Source organism: Mesoplodon densirostris, chromosome 2 (genome assembly GCF_025265405.1).
Source record: "Mesoplodon densirostris isolate mMesDen1 chromosome 2, mMesDen1 primary haplotype, whole genome shotgun sequence".
NCBI classification, from domain to species: Eukaryota; Metazoa; Chordata; class Mammalia; order Artiodactyla; family Ziphiidae; genus Mesoplodon; species Mesoplodon densirostris.
The window spans coordinates 118,014,354-118,031,835 of record NC_082662.1 but is presented as its reverse complement, the minus strand read 5'-3'; the positions used below and the strand labels follow the sequence as shown (position 1 = coordinate 118,031,835).

Here is a 17,482-nt window from a genome sequence, read left to right as displayed (position 1 = left end):
AAAGGGAGGGGATATGGGGATATATGTATACGTATAGCTGATTCATTTTTTTATACAGCAGAAACTAATACTACATTGTAAAGCAATTATACTCCAATAAAGATGTTTAAAAAAATAAAGTATATGGGAGGAAGTGCATAGGTTATATGCAAAAATAAATAAATAAATAAATAAAATAAACACACCTCCACACACACACATACACTATTTTAAATTAAAAGGATGAATCATGTGGCCTGCCATTTCCAAATATTAAGTCGTACACCTATGAGTAGTAGGTTTAAAAGAGAGAAGATGGTAAATGAAATCAATGTATTTTTATGAGTTTTGTTTTTAAACCCAGGATTAAACCCAACATTAAAATAGGCTACATATAAAACCTTCTAACCTGGTGGAATTCCATGATACATTGCAGTGTCCTTTTCTCTGTACTAGCAAGAGAGCAATTCAGGATTTGGTTTCCTTTTGACAATTAGAATGAGAAGTCCATTTGGTCATTACATCTGAATCCTAAGAATCAGATTCCTTCAAATATCACCAGGCATCATGGGGCCCTTGACATTGCCTCGGCTCCTAAAACCTGAGTCCCTAAATTCATGACTCACAAACTACTATAATACCTCAAGACTATAGGGGACTCTCTCCAACTGTACCAAGAGTGCTGTTGTGACATTCCCAGGACTTTCAGTGGCCAAGGTGACTTCTCTCAGGTTCTGTTTGAAATAATTTCTGCCCAAAACATCCAGTGACCTCAAATCATATCACAATAAACTTTTAGGATATCTGTTATGTAAAGTGAAGAGACTCCTGAAGCAGTTATATTAGGTCTATTCTTGAGGAGAGGGATATAATTTATATTGTTTCTTTCTTTAAAATGTTATCTGTTGTCCAATAAGTAAGTACTAAAACTCTATATAATAAAGAAGTTGTAATTAAAAAAAAAAGTAGTTGCTTCTAGAAATATTGTGAACCTATCACTAATTGATTTGCTTACTGATTGAATATGGGGTGTGAGAGAGGAGACAAGTTTGACTCCAAAGAATTTGGTCTAAAGAACTGGAAGAATGAAGGTTCCATTAAGTGGGATAAGGCATTTGTTTCATTTATATATTTATTCCCTATCTTCCAAAAAGTATTGGAGATCAAGTAGTCAAACACTCTTTCCAACTCCAATTACATATATCATTTTCTTTCTCCATGTTATTTGTTTGCTCCACATAGGACATGCCCACTGAGAAGAACTGAATTTATTGTGCTCATCTGCAGGAAAAAGGGAGATGACAAACTTTTTCTCACTTTTCAAAATTCAGGTCAAAGTTGCCATAGTTGTGAATTCAACTTGCTCAGCCATATGCTACTTACCTCTCCACTTTCAATACAATTCAGTTCTATTCATATATTTTTTATTATGTAAGTTTCAGGTGCAAAGCATTATAATTCAACATCTGTATATGCTACAAAGAGATCACCACCACAAGTCTAGTTACCATCCATCACCATTTTACCCTCTCACCAACTAACCCAATTAGCATTTAGTCTTCCCCTCTGCTAAACACTAATCTGTTTTCTGTATCTGTTTTTTTTTGCTTTGTTGTGTTTGTTTTTTTAAGATTCTATGTATGAGTGAAATCATATATTATTTGTCTTTCTCTGTTTGACTCATTTCATTCAGCATAACACTTTCAAGTTTCCTTCATGTTGCTGCAAATGGCAGGATTTCATTTTTTATGGCTTACTAATAATCCATTGTGTGTGTGTGTATGTGTGTGTGTGTATCACATCTTCTTTATCCATTTGTGCATCAATGGACACAGGTTGCTTCCATATCTTGGCTATTGTAGATAATGCTGCCATGAAGGTAGGGTTGCAAATATATTTTCAAATTAGAGTTTTTGTGCTCTTTGGTTAAATATCCAGGAGTGGAATAGCTGGGTCATGTACTAGTTCTATTCTTAATTTTTTGAGAAATCTCCATACTGTTTTCCATAGTGGTTGCACCGATTTACAGTCTTACCAACAGCGTACGAGGATGTCTCCTATATATGGGCTGTGTATGCCTTTCTATTGTGTTGGAGCCATGACTGCTTAAGTGTGCCGGTGGGCAAGGCTGCCTCCCCACATTCACACATGTTTACTGAGCACTTGTTCATGTAAAACACCTGATTAAAATAGAGTATAAAAAGGAATTGGAGAAGCAGACAGGTACTGTATTATTAGCCATGATATAGGAAGTGCAAAATTAATTGCTATGGGAGTACCACAGAGAGAAAAATTTAATCTAACTAGAATACTTCATGGGAAGTATTATTTGAGCTGAACCCTGATTTATTCTTTATTCTGAGCAGGAGAGGGGCTGATATGGAGGAAAGAAGTGAAGGAAATATAAAGGGGACAATTCTGCTAATTATAAAGTTGTGTTCTTGGGTAACAGAGGCAATTGCCTATATAAGCTGAATCTTATGGTGTGGCTAACTAGGAGAAATACAGCAATTTATGCATTTGGAATATTGGTTCTTTTAAAGTGATCTCTCTCATTCGACCATATTACACAGCACATGGAACATAGTAAGCTCTGACCAAATAATTGAATGAACAAATAAAAATATAATAAATGAATGAATTGATTATCCAAATACTACTTCCTTTTTTCTTTCTATTTTCCTTTTTCTGCCCCACATTGAGAAGATTTTAAGTAAAAATCAGATAGCGGTGATTGAATTTATATTCACTGGATTTTTTTTTTCATTTACAGGAAGATGAACTCTTATTTTTATCTCTTGCTCCTAATTTACCTGTTCATCATCATTGGGACCCTTATGGTCTTTTTCAATAAACTGGATTCTCACCTCCACACTCCTATGTATTTCCTCATCAGTGTCCTGTCCTTCCTGGAGATCTGGTATACTACAACCGTCATCCACAAGATGCTCTCCAATCAAGTCAGTGAGCAGAAGACCATTTCTCTGACTAACTGCCTCCTGCATATGTATTTATTTTACTCTCTTGTCATTTCTGAGGTTTACAAGCTCACCACCATGGCTGTGGACAGATACCTGGCTATCTTCAACCCCTTTTATTACCCCACAATCATAACACTTATGCCCTACACTCAGCTGACTGTAGGCTGTTGCTTCTGTGGCTTCTTCATGCCACTTTCTGAGATTGCTTGAATATCTACACTATTATTTTGTGGTCCAAATCAAATTCAAAATATCTTTTGCAACTTTGATCTCATCCTGAATCTGACATGCATGAACACTGATAGATTATTTTAATCAAGGTTGTAGAAATTGTACATGCTGTGGAGATCATCACGGCTATACTGCTTGTGGTTTGGGGTTATGTTTGTATCATTGCAGTAATCCTACATTATCTGTTCTGTTGGATGAAACCAAAGGCCTTTTCTACATATGTTTCCCACCTTACTATTTTCTTGATATTGTTTTGGAAATGTAGCCTTTATATCCCTGTGCTTCTCTACTAAGGATTCCTTTTCCTGGGACACAGCCATTAGCCCACTCTTTGCAGTGTTATGGCCATCCTTTAACTCAATTATCTAGTCTAAGGAGTAAAGAGATCAAAGAAGCCATAAAAGTGCACACATGCTGATCTACTATCAAATAAGACAAAAGACATACCCATTAACAAAGTATATTTATGCCAGTATCTGTATTTATGTTTTCAGTGTGTTGCTGTTGTGTTTACTTTTTCTGTGCATTGACTCTAAGTGGGACATTTATCCATCCAATCTCTGTTCAATTAGGAAATGTTCTCAGAGGTTGATTAATCATAGAATACAAAAAAAATGTGGGCAAAGACTTACACAGTACCGTCGTTTATTCTTTGAATCCAGAAGGACTCATAAAATTCTACCTCTGTCCTGACACTGTTGCAGCAAAAATAGAAATGAGACTTTTCTGATAAACAAGGAAAATAAGGAAATGATGAACAGGCTGGGGAAACAACATAAAAAGGCCTGATAGAGTTAAGCAATCTTGGTTATTCTTTAGCTGTTACTACTAACAAACACTTGTAGCTAGACTTGTCCTTCACAAAACTGATTATTCTCTGACTCCATATGAATTACCCTTTGGACTTGGCATTTCTTCTCCTCTTATACTCCCTTGTAGCACTCTTCATTTCAGAAAGAAGGTCACAACCCATAACTTCAGTGACAACAGAACAGGTTGCTGAGCTGCCTGATGCCAGCTTTGGCCATGAATTTGCACAAGAAAAGAAATGCAAGACCTTCACTACTTTGATCCTTATCACCTATCCCAGACCATGAGCCCCACGTATAAAATCTTTTCCAATTCTTCAAGGAGGGGGGCACAGTTCTTCAGGTGTTAGTCTACTGTGTCTTCCCTTTACCTGGCAAAGAAAATAAAAATCCTCTATATTTCTTATCTTCCAGTTCTCTGACTCTGTATTTTTATTTGGCATCGGTGCACAGGGAGCCAGATTTAGCAAAACATCTCCTGCTATAATTAGCTGAAACAAGAAAGAAACATTCTTTGTTTTGTGTTTCTATAACACATTTCTTGAGCTTCTACTTAGTATGGTTTTTATTCTATCTTGTGTCATGGCTTGCATGTCTTCTGTGAGCCCTCTAGTTTGTGAACTCTTTGAAAGTAGGTACCTTATTTTGTTCATCTCTATATTCCCCATGCCGGTTAGAATTCTTTGCCCAGAGGAATGCTCAATAATGGTTCACTAAAAGAGTAAATAAACAGAGGCACTCTTTGTCTCCTGACAAAACTATAATTTATAAAAAAGTTATGTTATAGAAAACTCAGGCTATTCACACATTCAACAGAGGATGGCAGGGGAGCCAGCGATAATGAATAAAGATAAGATACATAGTGTATTTACACTTAGAGTCATTTTTAATAGTGAAATGAAGCAATGTCACAGATAATCCACTTAAATTTCAATGACTGGCCTTTATTTACATGTTTAATAGGATTTTATTGATATCTTGGGAATCTAATCCCTTAAATATAAGAATTAAACTTCATAGTTTAGTCATGGTTATAAAGGAAATAATGTTTAGTCCTGGCTCCTACTTTCCTTTATTCTAATAAGAAATATTTTTTTTGGTTGTACTCTTTCTTCCCTGAGTAGGACCATGTCACCAAAAGTGCCATTTTTATAAAGTTTGTAAAGATTTAGGCTTATATGGTTTCCTTGAGGGTTGCTGTATTCAGAGATAATTATTACTGGATGGAAACATTCAGCAATTTTATATAACATTTTCTAATGATACATTGCAAATCATTTTGTAAAAGATAAGCACTTCAGATTTCTGATTCAGAACAAAATATATGACTTGAAGTAAATGAAATATATGTGCTTGGTATTATTCATAACAATAAACATTCTTTTTTGTGTATATTTAAATAAAGTGCTTTTTAATCAACCATCTAAATTAAGTCATATAAAATTTTTCTGGAATAAGTAACCTTGTCATTACTATTCCCATTATATACTTAATAAAATTTAAGCAAATTTCCAATATTCATCTGATTATAAAATGGTAGAATTGGGCTTTCCTGGTGGCGCAGTGGTTGAGAGTCCACCTGCCGATGCAGGGGACGCGGGTTCGTGCCCCGGTCCGGGAAGATCCCACATGCCGCGGAGCGGCTGGGCCTGTGAGCCATGGCTGCTGAGCCTGCGCATCCGGAGCCTGTAATCTGCAGTGGGAGAGGCCACAACAGTGAGAGGCCCGCGTACCACAATAATAATAATAATAATAATAATAATAATAATAATAATAATAATAATAATAATAATAATAAATAAAATTTAAAAAAATAATAAAATGGTAGAATTGAGTCTTCAGACTAGATGGTTTCAGTTTCAAATCCAGTGCACTTTCCATTATCCCAAGGTCTTTTTCAATTATAATTACATAGTTTGTTGTTAAAGAAGACATCATGGGTTTTGTTTTTTCTTATTCAATGCAGTAATACCAAATAAATAAAACAGAAAAATAATAAAATAAGTAAGGAAGAGTGAGAGAAGATAATGGTAAGGGAAAAAAAGTTTTATTTTTTATTATAGGATTGTAAACTTTAATTATGTAATTTTCCTTATAGAGTTAAGGGACAAATAACTTTAGAGGCCCCGAAGAGATAAGAGTTAAAGTGGATACAGTTCACTGCAAAAAGGTCTTTCTGTTTTTTTGGATGACAATATTTAATATTTTAACCCATTTAGGAGACAACCATTTGAGACCTTTTAAAATGAGAACTAACTCTAGAGAAACAAAAATAAAATTTTAAAAATAAAATAATGATGACTTCTATTCCATGGGAAAACTTAGTTTTACATTAAAGTTAACATATTTTTCCTTGTTGGTAAATGGGCTCAGAAAGTTGAACTCCAAAATATCCACAGTAAGCGTATGAATTTTATTGTTGAAAATTGGGGAGACTTTAGGATTTGGGCATATAAAGCATCTCTTGGAGTTTCTGAGTCCAGGAAAAGAAGATCTGATAACTGAGAAGAGACTCAGGCAAGCTGGGCAGTGCTGATAAAACTAGTGTGTGAAGTACAGTTCTGCCTAGAGCTGATAACCATGATCAAATAAAACAGCTCTCCAAATTACTCCCACCCTGTAAAACTGAATATAAGACTTCTCTTTAATGAAGTTGTCTGTCATCAACTCATGCTTTCCCTGTAACCTCTTAGCACTCATTTATGTACATGGCTACATGCAATTTTAAAGATTATACATGATTCTAAACGTCCACAGTGTCTCTCATACATTCTTTACCTGTGTTCCCGGTACTCAAGGCCTCCATGTCCTCAGAGCCAATAAGCATTTTTGGAAAACTATAATAGTGACAAGAAGGTCAGAGGTCCAAGTGTTAAGCTACCAGGGTTTAAGAGTTTTTCATCATGCCCTTCCATCAATCCCAAGGAGACACCCTGATACTTTTGTACTAATAATGGTAAACATGCTCAGAGACTGAAGAAACTCTGTCAATCTAAAGGGAGTGAGAAGATAGGGTGGGACTGAGTTTAAAGTCAGCAGCAGCCAGAGTGGCAGCCAGGGTATTCCACAGAAACTATTAGCATGAATCTCTCCTGGGTGCAAACTGAAAACTCAAAGAACACTTCTGTCTTGATGTATAAGTTCTCTTCCTTGTCTCCTGTGCACTTTCACATTGATACCTGCTCTAGTGACTATTGTTCTGGTCCACTTTTATTCTATTTCATGATGACCAATCCTGCTAATTTGGTCCCAATATTTCTTTGGTTACAATGCTCTATCACATGGTTGACACTCTTGGTGAGAAGATCCTGGAATAAGTCAACCAGAATTATTGGTGGACTAAGAGAAGATTGACTAAAACAGATGAGTGGCATTATGGTCACACTCACATGAATTTTATCCTTTGTTTAAATACTTACAAACCAAACAACCTCTGAGACTACCTCTCAGAGACTACTTTTGTTTTCCCATATAAAAATGAGGTTGATAATATCTGCTTCACAGAATCTTCTAAAGAGTAGAAATTAATGTAAATTAATCATGTCAATATATAAATTAAGACACAGTAGATTAGAATTGATTCTTATCTCTTGGACAAAGATTAAAAATGTATTTCCTCCCTAACCAACTCCAGTCAGAGTTTCCCTTGTTCATGTGATATAATGCATTCTCTAAGATTTGTGTTCATGCCTTTAGCACCCAAATTTGATTTTAATATAAAGAAACTATGTGAAAAAGTAAATATTATACTTTCAAGAAGAGAATTTAAAGCTCTCTCAATTTCATTGGGTGAGATGATCCAGGAAGAAAGGAAACTAGAAATGTAGAACCTTGATCTACCCTAGTAGACCATGAAAGCTAGATTATTCAAATTGGATTTATATTGGAATGAAGTTTGGCATGGATAGACCCACTGTTTTTTAGGAGGGTCTGAAACCAACCCACTATTTTCTTTTGGTTTGTTTGTTTCATTTTTGTAAAGTTGCCTAAAAGAACTATATGTTTGGAAAAGGATTTCTGTTTCTTTTCTCTCCATTAATAATACATAAATTAGGATGACTTTTATTCTACAGTTTAGAACTCTGTCCAATTTTCAAATATTTTATGACTTCATTAGTTTGTCAAATGAAGTATCCTAATTTTTGTTTCACAAAATACAAATAAAAAAGCATATATCTTACTTCCTTTGCTCTTTTTATTTAAATGATTAAGGGTAAGGCTAAATCAGACTTTTAAAAACCTAATCTGTGAGGCAAAGAATAAAATTTTCTATTTTAACAAAGGCTCTACAGCAAGAATTAGGATGTCTTGTTGCTTAAAGTGCTAAAAATCTGTAGTTGGGTTTTGATGGAGTCGTTGATTTGCATTTCCTAGAGATAGGTTAGAACAAGAACATATGTATGCCCTGAGTTCTTGTAATTCTTCACAGAGTGTGAAGAATGGACATCCCAGAATTCCTTCCTGATTTACAATTCTCAGATATAAAATTTAAAACTAATCAAAGAAACAAAACACCATCTTAACACTACCTCTATCTTACATCAATATTTTTCCTAATATTTCATCTAAAAATTTTGCTTTCATTTTTTTATAAAGTCCTGTTGAGAAACTTTGAGAGCCATAGTCCTTCAAGCCGCTGAGTCACCCAGCATCTGTGAAAGTTAGCAGCTGTCTCAGCTGAATCTGTCTCCTGAAGATAATGTAGATTGTAGCTGGCGGGATTCTGGCCCAAGTAAAGGGCTTTTTTTTTCTTTGTCTTGCCACATATGTAACGTTTCTCTCATCTCTATCTGAATTAGACTAGACAACTACATGTGAATTGTTTCTCTTCCTCTCCATTTGTCTCTCTCTCTCTGTGTCTCTCTCTGTCTCTCTCTGTCTTTTGGATACATTTTATTTTGACAGGTTCTTGACCTTTAGGAAAAGCGTAACACTTTCCAAAGGAAACCGTGAGTACAGAATTCTTTACAGTACAATTTGTCACCAATATAATTAGGAAAGCCGTCTCCTTTGACTTTTCTGTACTATCTTTGACAGGATCAGCAAGAATTGTTTCTTGATTCTTATGAAATAAAGAAGTTTAATTTTAACTCTTTTTATGAATGTCTCACTTTAAACAATGACCTTGAGCTTTCGAGTATACAGCACCAAAATCTAGCAATGACCTGTTTACATGGGTTCACATGGAGAACAACGTAGTAACTTGGAGCAAAGTAACACACAGTAAAGGTTTGAGTCTCCATAGAAGGATTTAATTCTATAGCCAAACTTGTAAAGGCCATCCACAGAATAGCAATTATGTATAGCAGAAGGAGACTAAAATTTAAACTTTATATTGAATGTTTTCATTGCGGTAAGCTAGGAAAACTGTGCTTATATCCAGAGGAATGAAGGTGGACCCTATGGAGATTTTGCTGGATGTTGTCACATATAGGTTGGATTCACTATAGAAAAATAATATTTTATGTTGTTTGATAGTAATACAATGTTTTATATAACAAAAGCCAATTACCGAGATGCTAATAATTTGAAATTTGTGATAATTAGGTTGCAAAGGTGTCAAACTTTTTGATTTGTAGTGTTTATAAATAAAGCAAATAAAAAAGTAAACAATATATTAGTTATATTTTTATGTAAGAAGAATTCAATCCTTTCAAACTTTGGGGTATATCATTCATCAAGTTAATTGCAAGCCATTTTTATTTATTCATTAAATTAAGTTCATCATTATTAGTACATTTTAACACCTCTTCAGCCTTTGAAAGCAATAAAATTATATTTCTTTTTTATCAATCTCTAAGTCTGTGATTTTGCTAATTTAAACTTGTCTTTGATTATTAGTCCAATAATAAGCAGTTATCAAACTTTATTAAGTTTATTAAACTTATTAATGTTAGCATACACTTATGTGAAAAGTTGGAAAAATGTTCTGAATGATCAAGAATTATTAGCCCAGGTTGTAGCTGTATATGGTTAAAATTATATAAATGTACTACAGTCTTTCTAAAAACAGGCTTTTATAGGCTTAAAGATATCTGAACATAAGTTCAATATGAGTAAATGCCTTGAGACATATAAACGGACAGTATACTAGAGATCTGAGAACCAGCACTAGGTAGAAGCTTTTTAACTTGCAGGCTATGGAGAGTGGTGGGCCAAAGGTGCTGGAAACAGCAGAAGAGATCCAGGAGAGGCGTCAGGAGGTGTTGACCCGGTACCAGAGGTTCAAGGAACTGGTTGCTGAGAGGGGTCAGAAGCTTGAAGATTCCTATCACTACCAGGTTTTCATACGAGATGCAGATGACCTCGAGAAATGGATCATGGAGAAAATCAAGATTGCAGACGATAAAAGCTATGAAGACCCAACTAACATACAGGTCATTTAGTTTCATTGACTTCCCCAGAGTAGACTCTAAGATCTCTAGGGAGGGAAACATTCTCATAATGTAAGTGTACATCTGGTAAACTGTAGAGTGATGATGTAACAGAAAGATTAGACTTTGGGGACTGTAATTCTGTCTTTAAATAGCACATATCTTCAACTCCTTAAGACTCAATGTCTTATTTACAAAGGAAACTCATTCTAGATAACATTTTATAAACTCATTCTGAAGTTAACCCATGGGCAAAACACTGAGAATTCAAAGAATTTATGACACACTGTGATTTCAATATTTTGTGACATGAAGGATGGAATTGAGGTGAAGAGACATCAATGTTTCTGAAACAACTGCTCTTCACTCTCCTCAGAAAGATATGATTTAGCAAGGGTTTTTCCCATATGGCTATTCATGCCTCTTGTTAAGTTCAAATGAGAGGTGTCAGGTGGAGAGCTTTGGTGGAAGCTCCCACTCCTACTTGTACAATATTATAGAAAGAGGCACAGTCAGGATCAGAAGAAAGGCTTGCATGCCTAAAATGTGCAATGGATATTAGAGAGGAAGCACCTGGAACAAGAACAAAGTGTTATCTACTAAATGGATCAATTTATATATGACAGAAAAAGCATAATCTGGTATGCAAAAACCTCTCAATTAAAAAAAAACATTATTGCCATGATCATCTTCCTCATTGTTCACTACTTTCAGTAACATTTAGTTCCTCTTTTCTGAAGAGGAAAAACTCTGTGTTACATTATTTCATTTCCACAGAAGGCAATTGAGAATTTAAAATAATATTTACTGGAAATTCCCCGAAGGCAGTGGGGGCTGGAAAGAAACTTCCTCTATGGTCTTGGACATTGAGCCTGGGACCCTTTGAAAACCTAAATGCAGTGGTGCCACCACCGCTTCTTTTCGGATAGGATTCCTCCAGGTATGGTCATAGGTTATCACTTAATCTAGGTTGGGAAACAAGTAGTTCTGACTACAAGATAGAAGAGGAATAAAAGAACCTCCCTTGCAGAGAGACCAGGCTGCATTAGCCATAAACTCTGATTTCTAATCTTCAGGGGAAATATCAGAAGCATGAATCCTTTGAAGCAGAGGTGCAAGCAAAATCACGGGTCATTCCTGAGCTGGAAGAAACCAGGAAAGTTCGATTTCCTGAGGGGCATTTTGCCCATGAGGACACCAAGGTAAATTTATGGCAGGGCTCTGTGAGAGATGTTTCTAATTAAGTTATCATGTTGATTACATTATCAGAGTTTTAATTGATTACAACAGGTATAAACCTTGATATAACTGGTTTGGAACCATGGTACTGCCTTATATCTTTTACTTGGGTTGGGACAGGAAAAACGATGGGATGTCCTAGTGTTCCTTGGAGTGGGGAGAAGAGCTATGATACAAAGCTGTCATCAAATAGCATCACATTCCTGCTTATGCCACCACAGTATTTCTGAAATGTCCTTTCTACTTAATTCTGCTAGCCTCAGAGTCCTTGTCCCTTAAACTCTCTAAACAAGGGATGCTCCTTCTTTGAATCCTCTCCGAAATCTTTCTCCCTTTATCTATGATGCCTCTTTCTCTTCACAGCCCACATACTGTGACTACTATTGAAGTTCTCCAAACCCTTTCATTTGTTCATTTTTTGGGAAAAAACCTCCTAAAATCCCTTGTCTTCCTTAAACCCTGAAAACTGAAGACCACCACCACTATGGAACCCATTATTAATGTATCATCTTTTTTTCTGACTTAATTCATATACTCTTCCAAAAAGTTTGTGTTGATACAGTCAATTCAGGTTCTTTTTTGTATACGTGATTTTTTAAATTGTTTAAATATTTTTTAAAAATTCAAAACAAATGTGTGTTATATTTAAGAATTAGGACTGTAGTTCCATATTTAGCATACAAATTCTAGTTTACTTTACTGTCAACAAAACATGGTCAGGCGATACAGACATTAACCAGAATAAACCTTATTAGAAAGAAGACTCTGTAACAAGAAAATCTCAAATTTTATTTATTGTCATAAAATAGAAATCACTTTGTATAATTTATACAAAAACCAATCCCTTAGATTAATTAAAATATTTGAGACATGTCTGAAATATCTTCACATCTATCAGAATCACTGGAGCTATATCAGTCTGTACCATGGCAGGATTCAGAGATAAATGTGGTCTACATGCTACATGTTACCTTAGGACCATGAAGTAGTTGAAAAATACAAGAATATTGAAGGCATAACATATATGACACCTTCAATTTTACAGTATATGTAAAATCTGGTCTTCTAAGCTATCTTGGCCTTAGAGCCCTCAACTATATACTCTCAAATTCTCATTGTTTGGTGCCACTATTTCCTTTATAAGTCAGAAAAACGTTGTAACTCTTATCCTTTCTGACAAACAGTCCATGCTAAGTTTTTTCTATGCCTTTTTCAGTACTTTGAACACCCTCTGCCCATTGTCTACCTATCAAATTCTACCTGTTCCTCAAGGTCCAATTCAAATAAGCACTCTTTCATGAATTCTTATTCTATCCTGTCTTATTGTCTGTAATCACTTCATCCTCTAAAACACCAAAACATTATTCATTTTTTTCTATTATGGAAGATCATATGGTTTAATTGCTATTCACATACATGTCCTATTTCCTCCTTTAAATATTTGTTGATCAACTAATGCACGAGTGAATGGGAGGAAGGATTTTTATCCAGGTCCCTCTCTGCACAGGTCTCTGAGTCCATACCTGCTGCTCCACAGCAGGTACTGTGCCTGAGTGGTTTTACTTTCCCCATAGATCCTTCTGGAGGAACTCAGTCACCTGTGGGACCTGCTTCTGGAGCTGACTCAAGAGAAGGGCACCCTGTTGCTGCGGGCCCTGAAGCTTCAGCAGTACTTACAGGAGTGTGCTGACATCTTGGAGTGGATTGGAGACAAGGTATAGGACCAGACAGTATGCATATAGGACTTCCCATCCATCTGCCCCAGACATCCCATAGAAATTTAATGCAAGCCTTTCATAAAGAAGTCAATATGTCTCTTCCTGGGCTTAGTTCCTTGGAAGAAAGAGGAATGTTGGCAAAGATTTTGGGGTATTCTGGAGGTAGTTAACACTGTAGGGGGATAAGTCTAAATGTATGAATCTGAATATGAAGAAGGCAAGCCTTACACAAAAACTGCATTGAAAGATGATCTAGGATTGTCTCCATTCTACCTTCCATGAGCCTTCACTCCTAGATTTTCGCTTTTACTCTGTGTCCAGCTTAGAGCATTGCAGTTCTTTCCCTAATTCTTTGTCTCTCATTACCTATAACTTGGGAGGTTTTTATTTTCTACATACTTAAAGAATAATCCTATGGTTAGGACTGAACATTTACACAAGCAAGTGCATAGCACAATACTTTTGTAAATGCTCAGTATGTTGAATTTAGTAGAACCAGGATGAATTTATTTTTCAGGTTCCAAAACACAAAAGGGTGTTCCCAGGGGCTTTTGCCAACAATGTTCCTGATCTCTCCAAAGAATTACCCCAAAGACCACTGTTCCCTGGGCCAGAATGCCACCTCAGGAAATACACTGCTGCTTCTGGTTCTTTCCTGAAGGGTTCTCCCAAGTTCCACCAGTATCTCCTTCTGAGTTATCCTGGGAATGTGAGCAAGAGTTTTGGGTATTTGTCCTGCAGGAATTCCATGTTTACGGGTGACTTAACAGAGTTTTCTCTGTCTACAGGAGGCTATAGTGACATCAGTGGAGCTGGGTGAGGACTGGGAGCGCACAGAGCTTCTGCATAAGAAGTTTGACGATTTCCAAGAGGATCTGGCAGTTCGAAAAGAGAGAGTGAATGGAGTGAACAAATATGCCAATGAGTGTGCTGAGGTGAGGTGGGGAACAAGAGAGCCAAGCCAGGGAAAGGATCTGATCTTCAAGAAAACTCTCTGGCCATTAGTAGATGGCACATGAAAGATATAGGACATTGTGAGAAAGCAGAGGTGTGCCTGTCCCTGGAGCAACATGCCCACAGCAGTTTCCTCTCCTTTCTTAATTTATCCCTTGCCAGTCCACAGAAATGGAGATGAGAGTGAGTGAGTGTATGTGTGTTTACATAAAGGAATTCAATCCACAGTGGGGTTACTCCTGTGCCATGCAGTACATTGATTTCTCAAGTTTATGAAGCACTCTTTCTTCATGAAGAAGAACCAGAATAAAGTGGCACAGAATATAAAATAATGGTGGGCTATCATAATATATATGAGATAATTAAACTAATTTTTTGTATTTTGGGAGGAAGGGAAAAGGAGGCAGATTTACCTTCATTTTCTTAAGAAAGTGCTTAAATAAGTTTTTAATTTCTGGGCATGTAAAATCTCAGTGTGTGAATAAATAATCCTAACATATGTGAGAACTGGGAAGTCAGTCTGATTTTATATGTACATGAAGGAATTAGAAATTCTAACAGTTGGCTATCATGCTTTTCCATTTAAGGTTTCATTATCACTGCAGCTTTATAATGGGAATGATGCTTCTGTGTTAATAGAACCAAGATTTCAGGATGAATGGGTACTGGAGTAGGGAAAAATAACAGTTCTCAATTTTTTTCCAGGCCACATTTCCAAGAGTCCCTAAATTTTCTCCCTCTATCACCTTTTTCTTATTGTGGAGATTTTTAAGTTATCTATCACTATCTACCAAACTACCACAAAACTGAAAATAACAAACAACCTATTTTTTTCAGTGAATCAGATTCACTGATTCATGACTCAGTGACTCAGCTGCTCAGCTGGGTTATTCTGCTGATATCACCTGGTATTCTTAAGTAACTGTAGTTATACAATGAGTCAGTTGGGGTGGAAGTTCTAAAATGGCCTTGCTCCAATGTCTGGAGATTTAGCAAGGAAAATGAAGGTTTTCTCCATATGCTGCCTCATCTTTCAGTAGGTCATGCTTTTTTATGTGTTCCAAGAAGGTAAGAACAGAAGCTGAAAGGCCTCTTGATTCCTAAATGCTGGGGCTCATTTCTGTTTATAAGCAAGGAAGGAGAAGTAGAAAATTCAGTCTGATGAGCCTTCAAAATAGAAATGGAAATGGGAATAAACAGGGATAGGAGGAGTAGGGAGACTTGGGTATTTGGGAACTACTCAAAATTGCCAAGTATAAAAATGGGCTGATGCTGCTAGCTTAATCTAGTATTCATAAATCTCATTGCTTCAGTTAGTTTGCAAAAATGTGTGAAGTTTTCTGCAAAGTTAAGTTTATCTGCATGTCTGTATAATTCTGCAAAGAGGGAAATAGCTCTCATTAGATTCTCAGAGGTATCAGGACCCCAAAAGAACCAAGACCCACAGTATTAGAGTTTTGAAAAATTAAGTCAGGTTTCACAGAAGGAATTTTCTCTTCTTTTCCTTGGTTTCCAGGATCTTGAAGGGAGTTAGCAGACATCAACATGATGGAGTTCTGAAAATAATGAGGTTGGGCAACCTGTGTTAGTAGGCTAGTCTGGAGCTGTGGGCAAAAGATACAATATCTGATGGTTTGGTTTTCTAGATTTTGGTGATGTGGATCAAGTAAGAGTTAGGAAGCAGGGCTAAGGTGAAGTGTAATATCTGGCTAAATGGCCATCCTCCACTTTTGACAAAGTATGGACCAATGTGAAATAAGAAGTGTTTAAATGATTTTTTGCATTAGTCCAGCACTGACTTTCTCCCACAGGAAAAGCATCCTGAGCTGCCCTTGATTCAGTCAAAGCAGAAGGAAGTGAATGCAGCCTGGGAGCGGCTCCATGGTCTGGCTCTCCAACGACAGAAAATACTGTCCAGTGCTGCAGACCTCCAGCGATTCAAAAGGTAGGAATCTCACCACTGAACTGTAGGAAACTGCAATAGCACCATGCTTGTTATTTGTGTTAGCCTCTGTCTACTGTTAGCAATTAGTGGCCAATACCTCTAAAAAACAGAAACTCATGTGCTTGCCTTTAAGACAACAAGGCAGAGAGTAGTTAAAAAAATTGTGACCCACTCTATAGCCAAATATGTGTCTAATGGAGCTTAAAGCAATACAAATAGCACTGGTAAATTAGTGGTGGAAGTTCTGCAGAGGCAAGAAAAGCAGATTAAGAACCGGAAGGGAATGCAGGGTGAAGTTGGGAAGAAGGGCATTCATGAAGAGTTTACCCAGGTATAGGAAGTATATCTGGAGGCTCAGTTGTCAGGATGCCCAAGTCTCTAACTCTCAATGGAAACCATTAAAATCAGTAAGGAACACTGTGCACTACTTTTTTGCTAGTGTGGGGGAAGATAGGGTAATTTCTGACTGAGTGAGCTAGACTGGTCCTTGTTGTGTGCTGTTTGCCCTGGAATGCCTGCCTTCTTCCTTTGCTGGAGCTCATGGAGATGTCTGACAGGGACGTGACTGAAGCCATCCAGTGGATTAAAGAGAAGGAGCCTCAAGTCACCTCTGAAGACTATGGCAAAGACCTTGTGAGCTCTGAGGCACTGTTTCACAGTCACAAGACCCTTGAGAGGAACCTTGCAGTCATGAATGACAAGGTAAGCCTGTTGGAAGAATGGCTAATCCCTTGAGCTAGAAGAGGCATTTGGTGTTCATCTCATCTCCATAGGACACAGTAAATTCACTATTTCAATGAAGGAGAAATTTTGTGCCACTTGAATATACCTCCTTATTCTAGTTTATAACTTGTACATGAATCTTGGATATCTCTTATTTTATTTAATTATTTTTATTTAAATATACATATATGTTTTATATATGCTCAAGCTTTTTGTAATATATTTCATAATTTAAACCAAAATAGATACCTTCAAGAATGGTTTCCTAATCTCACTCAGTACCCTATGGCCAGAGAGTCTTTTCTTTTATCTAACTACACTTTCTCCTGTTGGAGCTGAACCTTGTTTCTTCTTGTCCTTCACTCAGTTGAAAAGGGAGTAAGTTTCTTCTTCCCCTTTTATAATAAACTCAGACACTTAAAACACATTACTAGCTCATGCAGCTGAATATGCAAAAAACAAACAACTCAATCCAAAAGTGGGCAGAATACCTAAATAGACATTTCTCCAAAGAAGATATACAGATTGC

At 36.4% G+C, this 17,482-nt stretch overlaps 1 protein-coding gene and 1 pseudogene across 1 annotated transcript in view; both read left to right on the top strand.

Moving 5' to 3' along the window:
• The first annotated feature begins 1,852 nt into the window (after nt 1–1,852).
• LOC132503721 (olfactory receptor 6K2-like) lies at nt 1,853–3,609 on the top strand (annotated as a pseudogene).
• A 6,531-nt stretch (nt 3,610–10,140) lies between these two features.
• The window catches only part of SPTA1 (spectrin alpha, erythrocytic 1), a 73,461-nt gene continuing 66,119 nt past the window's right edge, over nt 10,141–17,482 (top strand). Inside the window, exons 1-6 of the mRNA XM_060088306.1 lie at nt 10,141–10,377; nt 11,451–11,576; nt 13,188–13,328; nt 14,120–14,266; nt 16,097–16,230; nt 16,788–16,932. Of these exons, the coding sequence (XP_059944289.1) occupies nt 10,141–10,377; nt 11,451–11,576; nt 13,188–13,328; nt 14,120–14,266; nt 16,097–16,230; nt 16,788–16,932 (930 nt within the window). The remainder of the gene's footprint in view (nt 10,378–11,450; nt 11,577–13,187; nt 13,329–14,119; nt 14,267–16,096; nt 16,231–16,787; nt 16,933–17,482) is intronic.